The 9,510-nt window shown below is 49.7% G+C and overlaps 1 protein-coding gene across 6 annotated transcripts in view; it reads right to left on the bottom strand.

Annotated features, from left to right (window-relative positions):
• Positions 1 to 1,844: 1,844 nt before the first annotated feature.
• SLC8A1 (solute carrier family 8 member A1) overlaps positions 1,845 to 9,510 on the bottom strand; it is a 98,877-nt gene continuing 91,211 nt past the window's right edge. For all 6 annotated transcript variants that reach the window (XM_085219072.1, XM_085219074.1, XM_085219073.1 and 3 more), the window contains 2 exons: positions 9,164 to 9,439; positions 1,845 to 7,462 (listed from right to left, as the gene is read on the bottom strand). In XM_085219072.1, coding sequence (XP_085075198.1) covers positions 7,086 to 7,462; positions 9,164 to 9,439 — 653 coding nt within the window. In that variant the 3' untranslated portion in view covers positions 1,845 to 7,085. The remainder of the gene's footprint in view (positions 7,463 to 9,163; positions 9,440 to 9,510) is intronic.

The raw sequence follows: 9,510 nt of genomic DNA, 5'->3' as shown, positions 1-9,510 counted from the left end.
TGTGCTCCTCTGTACGGCCTTCCCGAGGCTGGCCTCTCCCCCAGCCCACCCTGCTCCCTCTGCCTTTGGTCCCCATCCCATCCCCAGGTGCTGCCCAAACCCAAGTCAATGGGGGATGAAGTGGGGGGCTCCTGCAGGTGGGCAGGACATCTGGCAGCCCGTGGCCAGGCACCCAGCCCTGTCCTGCTGTGGGCATTCACTGCTGGACCTGCGTCTCTCTGGTTTTGTGGGTCTCTACATTGACACCATTGGGCACACACAGGCAGTGCTGGTGCTTCAGGAACCCGTCCTGCTGAGCCGGGAAGGATCGCAGTGATCAGCATCCTTCCCCACTTCCATCCATCCCCCATTACATCGTCCCCAGTTCCATCGATCCCCAGTTCGACCCATCCTCAGTTCCATCCATCCCCAGTTCCAGCTGCAGGGAGCCACTGGGTACATAAGCCATGAGCAGGGGTGTTGGTTTGGGGCAGCTCTTTGCCAAATTAGAAAACATAAAGATAGACAAAATGAATGAAGAATTTACAAACATCTATATTTTGTGTTAGGAAATGTGATAAAATTAGGAAAACAGCTGAAGACACTGATTTGTACAACTCTGGGCTACTTCAGGCAATGAGAGGTTTACATAGCACGGGTTTAACAAGATAAAGCTCTCCCACGAAGCACACGGATGACGGACAGCTCGTCAGAACCGGACACAACACAGCACCAGTACACATGTGATGTGATGGACAGTGCCAGGCCATTCCCCAGGTGGGTAACAGACAACCTCTGGATAAGGCAATTCTTAATTCAAGTCACAACATACCCAGGCAGCATGCAGGGAAAAGTCATTTATTTTGTACATTGGGATGACACACCTCGCAATGTTTCCATGTTATGTAGCATATAAACCATTCAAATAACATATATATATATGCTTTATATGTATATATATATATATATATATATCTCAAGTCAACAGTTGTCTTTACCGGAATAAAGATTATCTGTTTGTTGGCTTTTTTTCTTTTTTTTCTTTTTTGGTAAAAATAAAACTATTTGAATTCCCTAATTAACAAAATGCACAGTGATCAGAAACCCAGTTCTTCTCCCAGCTGCTGCCCATCCCCGTGATGCTGTGGCTGCAGACGCTGCCGGGGGCTCCATCCCACACACCCCACATCCCCGCTTCACCCCCTGCACCCCACACTACTGCCTCCTCTCCACCACAAATGCATGAGGAGCCGTTCCCGACCCATTCCTTCATCACCGATCCGTTCCTCTGGCTTTTTAACATCAAGAAGTTTTATGACTCTGCTCAGAAGCAAAAAACGAACCACCCGACCCCGCGACCCATCCAACCCAACCTCTCCGCCATACGTATCTCTGGTAAGGTGGGGTCTGATGGGTACAGATAAGGACGAGTTCCTGGCGCAACAGGTGTAAGGATCACAGACGATGATGGGAGGTGTTTTTCTAGCATTAAAAGCTCTTTCGAGCAGAAACTATGAGGAAGGGAAATAAGACTCTTGTTTTTTTTTTTTTCCCCTGACATATAAAATAAAGAAATCTCTAATTTCGGAGCAGATGGATCTGGGCAGCTTCACCCCTGGTTAACCCCACACCCACCACACCCAGCCCTGACTTGAGGGACTGCAGATGGGGTTGCAGGGCCATATAAGCGTGATCCCTCGAGGAGCCCAGCTCATCCACAGGTGCTCAAACCTGGGGAGGGGGCACGTGCCCACATCTCCTCCCCTTTGCTGTGTCCCATCCATCACCCGACTGGTAAGAAGTCATCCTACATCTCCCTGTGCCCCTCCGCATCCCTCTGCTCCTCTACCTACTGCTTTGGTTAAAAAAAAAAAAAAAAAAAAAAAAAAAAAATCCAAAACATGGGTCTTTTTTGTTGCCCTTAAATACACCAAAATAAAAGCAAGTCTTCCCAAGAAAGCAGGGAGAAAGGTGCTTTCACAATGACATTCAGAGCAAAGAGAGAGAAACGACGCTTACAGATCATTAAGAGAGCTATCTTTGGCAGAATATTTCAAATAAATTATTATTACAAATAATTTCCGCAGTTGTATGTTTATTTTGAACATGTCACTTTCAGCTATAGGGGTACTTGTTCACTACTCTCTATGAACTGGGAAACACCACAGATATAAAAATAGATGAACTCAGCACAATTTCTTGAGGCTGCCACGACTGTCTCTGATGGTTTCAAACGACACAGAAAGCACAGGGCAGGCTCTATGGCCATGGGATGGTTGGGCTCCAGTGGGGATGGGATATGTGGCCTCACCATGGCTTTGGATGTGGCCTTGCATCTCTGGGTGCACTGCCCCATTTTTGGGCCAGGTCCCATCCCCATGTCCGCACTCACTCCAAGGGATGCCAGGTAGTCCGGTGGCTGGCCTCCCCTCACCCCGCAAACATTTAGGCTTAAATACTTTGCTTTGTTTATACAGCATGTACAGAATATACAGCACTGGTTGATTGCTCCCCAGTAGACTACGAGCATCTCCCAAGATGACCTCTTTTATCAACAAATATATATAAATCAACAGTCCGAAAAAGAGTCGTACCAACAAATAGTATGGCTTTTCAAATAGTGTAGCTGCATCGTGTGAGCCGACAAGGAACTGTGCGAGAGAAGAGATGGGGAGGATCAAGCTGGGGGCTGCCAGGCATGGTGCGCCCACCAGGGCTCGAAAGGCTGAGGAGTGCTGCTGGGCTCTCCCTCCTGCCCCAGTGAGGTTCTGCATTGCTGAGGGAAGCCTCCGATGAGGCTGCAAGAGCTCTGCTCCTGAGGTGGCTTTACCACCGTGTGGCTGTTTGTCCCAGCATCAGCCTGGAGCTCGAAGGAGGGCTCCCCCGCTGCCTTCTCTCCATCCACAAAGAGTCCCATCTGGCCACGCTGCTGAGCTGCGGCCTCCTCGGGAAGCCTGAAGAGCTGGGTTATCAGCAGCGCCCAGCCTCCTGCCACGGGGCACCATGGGCTTAGTGCTCTGTGCAGAGCATGAGCTGGAGGAGCCTTGTAAGGATGGTGGTCATTGGGGAACAAACACACATTGACTTGGGAAGGAGAGGAAAGCCATGTGGAACAGATAGGTGAGGATATGGGAGGTGCTGGCTTGTCTTTTTGCTCAGGGCAGTTCTCACTGCTCAGCAAGACCAGACCGCCACAGAGCCAGCAGCCTGTGAAAGCTGGTTTCACCCCCAGACCGGCCTGGGATAGGCTTTGAGTTGCGCATAAAAGAGGGGAAATAAATCCAGCCTCTATAGAGAGGCCAAGAGAGGGCCCTGTGAGTGTCCCCCATGTCCCGTGAAGGTCCAGGAGCTCTAAGGGTGGGTCAGTATCAGAAGTTGCTGCATCTGGAGGTCTCCCAGCAAGGACGTTGTCTCCTGCCTGTTTTGAACATGCTATCACCATGCAGCAGGACTGGGCCTTGATTGAGCTCTGCCCACTGTAATGTGGAGCAAGTGGGTTTTTTAGAACATTTAGTGCTGAGAACAGACGCTTTTTTGAGCTGAAAGAGGTGAAGTGGACCTCGAGCCCCCAGTTACAGTGTTCAGTTTGCTCTGACATACTTGGGTGGGGGAACAACAGCATCTGTGGGCCTTGATGACATGGAAATTCAGCAGAAACACTGGAACTTCCAACACCCCATGAGGGAGCAACAATAAAAGCGAGCAGGAAGGGCTCAGTGTGCCCGCCTTCTCCACTGCCACCTGGAAACATGCACGGTGGCCATCGCTTGCCTGGCCGCACGCCCAAGATGCTGGGGAGCATTGCTGTCACTGTGTCCCAGCCATCAGGTGCATCCAGCTGACAGTCACAGCATTTGGGTTGGGGGCAGCCCCTCAATAGGGTTTCCAGCAGTGGAGGGGCACAGTGGTGCTACCCCTGTCCCCATAGCGGACATCCAGACAGCAGCGCCTGTGTCAGCAGCATTCCCACCCCTTCATGCCAGGGCTGGTGACGAGCTTGGCACCTCCGCTTCCAAAAGAGGGAAGTCTCAAGTCCTTAAAAGGTGAGGAATCTGGCTGTATTTATTGTCCCTCGGCACATTTTGCAAGAATACAGAGGCCTCTGGATGCTTTCCTGCACAAGTCGAGTTTTTACAAGATAAACAGGCTTTCCCGCAGCTGTGTGTGCGTGTGTGGTTGGGCATCTTGTGAGGCCGGGGAGGCTCCTGGTGCTCTGCAAATGTGCTGCCTGGGATTCGCGCAGGTGCCAAAGCCTGTGGAAAAATCCTGCAAAGGCTTCTCCCAGAATTATTCCCTCCAGCATGAAGCTTTTCCTCTTCTCTCTCCCTCTGGCACACCGGCACTTTTGGGCTGGTAAGGTGTCCGATCCTCCTCCGTAGGCACATACGGTACTGGTAGTCCCCAGTACTGCCGCTCTTGCTTCATACCCAAGCGTTTAAAAATAACCCTAACAATAACACACATGCTCCAGCTCTCTCCTCCTGGCACGCAGCAAAAATAAATAGCACACTGAATTTACAGATCACATCCAGTTGCTTGGCATAGTTGAGGCATGTGTCTACCGGAAAGGGTCTCCAGCCCTCCCCTGCCCTCTTGTCCTTGTAGGAAGTGATGAACATAGGGAGAAAATCACCCCCAAAACTGGAGGCATCCAGAGCCTGTGTGTCTCGAGGAGTGTGGTTTGCTGGGCAAAGAGGCATCATGCTTTGCACGAGCTCGTTAAGGATGCCAAAAGCATGCGGCTGGCAGAGTAATAGCATAAACAAGGCTGGCGTTAACTGCGTGATTTAGGCCGTGTCCTAAGCAAGCAGTGCTCCATCATCCCCGCTGGAAGGCTCTTTGAGCAGAACAGTTATTTACTGCCTCTTAAAGCAGGCTGCTGCACAAGTCCCATTTGACTTGTTAATTACTTCGGTGAGTGCAGTTCATGGCAGAGAAGCGAAGGATGATGAGAGTGAAACACCAGCATCACCTTTCCGGAGATGTAATTACTGGGTCAGGAGAGCTGCTCTGCTCATACAGTTCAGGGCCTGGGGAAAGCACGTGGGTGTGAGCGACTGTGCTCGGCTTAATGCTGCTGATGCTCGACCTGTGCTCGTCCTGAAGGATGCTGAGTGCTTGTGGGCAGATCGGGTGGCACAAAGCAGCCTTGGGTTTTTGGGTAGGAGGGCCAGGCTCAGTGATAGTGTTCAATCCTCACCCATGGGGCAGGAGCGGGCACGTGGGGGCCCTTGTTGGCAGCAGAAACACAACAAAGGCAAAGCGATGAAGAAATAAGAGGTGGGTGCCATGTACAGGACAACAACAAGGGGGAAGGGGAGGGTTCTCCGTAGAGAATATGCAGGAGCACTACTGGGTCCATGAGGAATCATTGCAAACTTTATTTGTCTGTGCATTGTGTACCATTGATAAGGATCATCACAATTAGTGGATCACTGGCTATAGTGGTGGGCAATACACACAATGAAAAATCAACGAAGGCAAACAAATGAAAATGAAGTCATTGTACATAAAGGTAATCACACACCTGAACAACCTGCATCTGTGTTCAATTCTTCCCTTAAAACAAACAAACAAACAAACAAACAAACAAAAAAAGAAAACCACAATAACCCTTCAAAAGTGACAAGAGGATTGACAAGGAAAAAAAAATCTTCAGACTCCTGGAGAAACTCTTACAACAGGTTCATTGAAGTTCCTGCAGATTGTTCACAATGGATACAAATACCCCAGCCCAAGGGTTATGGTGCAGAGGTGCATTCCAGCCAGGTTGGAGGAGCTCACCAGTGGATGCACATGCTGGGCCACTGGTATGGCTGGTGGGAAGCGCAGGTAGGGGACATCCCCCAGACACTGCGGGCATCCTGAAGTGGCCCTGTTGTGCCCCTTCCATTGGTTTCAGAAGGGGCACGTGCCAGACACATCCCTTGCTCTGCCTCCTCCCTGTCACCCTGCTCACCAGCCCCTCACCTCTGTGCCAGGGCTGTGCCCCAATGTGGCACGAGGAGAACTCCTTACAGCCCTTGTGCTGAATTATTCCAAATGGCTGTGGGGAAGGAGCAACCCCAGGGACAGATCCTGAAACGAGGGCTGCCAGTTGGCCTCCAAGAACACAGAAAACCTATGTTCATGTGGCTGTTTTTGCTTCTTGGGGACACATGCACAGAGCAGGGAGTGGGGAAAGCTTTCCCTCCTGTCACTCCCTGTGGAAGAGGAAACAAACAACCAAAGAACAACAACAACAACAACAACAAAAAACCTCAAACCTATGGGAGAAACTAAACTAACTATAATAAATAAAACCAGGTGAAAAGAAAACACTTGTATCAGCAATGCTCAACCCACACATCTGGAAGGACTATCACTATAGGATGCTATATACAGCTAGGGATCGTTTTGTTCATGCAAATGTTACTAGTACCATGACAGCATGCCCAGGGAAGGATGAGGTGGGACCTCAGCTCAGGACACCAGACATGTGGCTGCGTCCCCAAAGCACGGAGAACATGGGGAAAGGGGAAAATGGAGCGGGGAGAAAGGGAGGAATGCTAATTGTACACACGTCAAAATGAAAAAAAAAAAAAATCAAATGATGAAAATGGTTGTGTTCTATTCTTAGGAGGCTCCCAATTTCCCCTTGTCTTCAGTCTGGTCTCTCGCTTCTTTCCAATAGGGCCGGAGGAGATGTTCCCAAGTGGCGAAGGCAGACGGAGGATGATCGGAGGTCGGGACCCTTGCTCTCCTTTCCTTGCCCACTTCTAGCCAGCTGTTCGGCCTTCCCTGTGCCGACTCACCCAGTTGCCTTCGCATCCATCCTCCCGGAGTCAGTGGGAGCAATGGGAAAGGGCTCAGGGGCTGCCGGCTGCTCTCAATGGTAGAGTTGCAAAGAAGGGACCCCTGAGGAGGGGTCCAGCCGACTTTGGGGTCCTGCCTAGTTCATAGGACGCTCCAAAGCTGCTTTCCATCAGCAGGTGTGTGAACATGGCAAATCTCTTTTATTCTTTCTCTGTTCATTATACACAGCTTTATATCTATATCTATACCTATATATTGCTCTATATAGATACATATAGATATACATATATTTACTATCTCTGATTGTTCCTTTAGAAGCCTTTTATGTGGCAGTAGGCTTCCAGAGATGAGAAGAATATGTACAAGAGCCAGAGGAGGATAAAGAGTGAGGATGTGAGCAGCTTGGAAGTCCGCGGCCCACCTAGCTCACCTCCAATTTCGGGTCTCCTCCGGTAGAGCAGCACGCCCACACTGATAAAAGCAAAAATAGTGAAGAGAGTGACGGAGAAGGCCAGAGTGCCGGGTGAGACTTCAAAGGATTGTCCATGTGCTGCGTGGTAGATGGCTGCGATGGACCAGGCCACTCCGATGCCCAAGAAAACGTTCACAGCATTGCTCCCGGTGACGTTCCCGATGGAGGCGTCCGCATACTGGTCCTGTGTTGCTGCTACTTTACTGGCAAACGTGTCTGCAAAGGGAAGGTGGAGAGAAACCCTCAGGAAACAGACAGGTAGGGAGAGCTGGTGGAGGGCATCTTGGGGACAGATGCCACAAAGCATTGCTTAAGGATACATACTTGTCTACAAGCGTTCTCAAGGAAGGACAGTCAGGGTCCAGAAATTCCCAGGAAGGAAATCTCAAGGTCCAGAAATATGGGGCACCTCCCCCAGTATGATCCCCAGATGCCCCATGGCGCTTCAAGCTAAGGCAGCCCTTCCCAGTACCACTGTGTATCGGCCTCTGGCCCACATCCACTGACAGGCTAACTTGGTTGGAAAAGCTCTGTGGGAGCCACAATGGTTTGTCTCTATCCATCAGGTCTGCTGAAGTTTGTATTTGCATTTCTGTGTTTACTTTAATGATTTCCCTCCAATGCCTTTTCCCTCACTAAATTCCAGAGCCTTGTGCAGAGCCTAACATTTTGGTAATCAAGAGCTCATCTTTTACCCCTTTAACAGGGACTAAAAGCCATGCAGATGAGCGCACACTTGCTGTTTCACCAGCTTCAACAGCAAAAGATCTGTAATAAACCTGACTGGCCTCTTACACTGCAGACTTCGTGTCCAGTAGACCAGCGTGATGTGCCATAGGGAAGTGCTGGTTCTACATGCAAATCCAGGAGCCCAGCTAACACCGCACCATCTGTGAGCATCTGCTAATTCAAACAAGAAGCCAAATATATCCTAAAAAGAATTTCTCGCTTTCTCTTGTTTCCCGAAATGCCAACTTTTGTCAACAAAAACAGAAGGGGAGATTTTGTATGTTGAGGCTATGAGACAGCCCTGCAAAACCCACACCTAGCACTAGTGCCAGAAGACTATAAATTGCTTCTTTTTTTTCCTTGCCCAAATCTGCTCTCCCTTTTGGTTCTTTTGATTCCCTTTTGGGCTTTGATAGTGCTAAGTCAGTTTCAAGATCTCTGAGCACTTAAGTGTTGATCACTAGAAGTCTGGGACTGGTGAGACTGAAGCAGGAGAGGGTCAGGGTGAGTTACAGCCCCTTCTCCAGGAACCAGACTGTGCCTGGTCAGCACAGTGGTATACAGCAATGGAAACTCATCTTTTATATCTCCCAGGTCAGTCCTCAGTCTCTGCTGTCTTCTGAAGCTGGATGACTTGATCAAGTGATCAGAGACACATCTCTGAACATGTGTGCATACCGGACCTTCTACAGCTTTTACAAAAGGCATTTCTAGCAGCTCCCCTTGGCTCAGTGGCCTCATCTTGATCAATCTGAATCTCGTGCAGAAACGCCTGTACTGTGTAGCGCACCCTAAGTACAAGCAAGCATTTACTTCACTTGGGGAGAATGTCAAAGGAGCAGACATTCCAAAAGAAAGTGCACAATGGTCAGCACTGGTAGCATTTTTAATAAGACTAATTTCCCACTCTGAGAGCCAATGCTATGGAGGCTATCCAAAGAAATAGAGGCTTCACAGCCTTTGCAAGAGGGAAGACCCTTGAAAGCATTGCCAGAGGAGTGAAATCACATCTTGGTTTATCCTCCTGTCTCATCTGAGACTGAAAAACAACTCCCATGTTCATCTCCAATTGCCCCTCACTAGGTCCTGCAGAACACAGCTGAGGACCTTGCTGGCTTTCCCAACCCAAACCCCGGACCAGACTGGACAGAGATGGACCTTTCCAACAAACTCTGCTGTTATCCTTACCTGGCACTGATGTTCCCAGTGCCACAAACACAACTGCAGTGACGGAGTCCTTCAAGCCGATGGTGCAGCCGAAGTGGGATGCCAGGTCACCAATGAATGCTGTCAGGATGCCAATCATGAGGATGGAGACAACGAAGCAGGCCCAGCCATTCCAGTAGTCTGTCGGGGGTACGAAGGCAAAAAGGACCTTCCAGAAGACGGTCAGAAAGTGCATCACGTAGTCAAAGCAGGAGGGCAGCTTCTCCTCCCCACATTCATCGTCATCATCATCTTCCCCTGGAGAGAAACACCTGGTTAGACTCACCCATGTTGGGGGAAGACTGATTTGTAGGTGTCAATTAAACCTA

The sequence above is a fragment of the Meleagris gallopavo genome, chromosome 2, assembly GCF_905368555.1.
Source record: "Meleagris gallopavo chromosome 2, MGAL_WU_HG_1.1, whole genome shotgun sequence".
NCBI lineage: Eukaryota > Metazoa > Chordata > Aves > Galliformes > Phasianidae > Meleagris > Meleagris gallopavo.
This window is presented reverse-complemented; position numbering and strand designations above follow the sequence as displayed.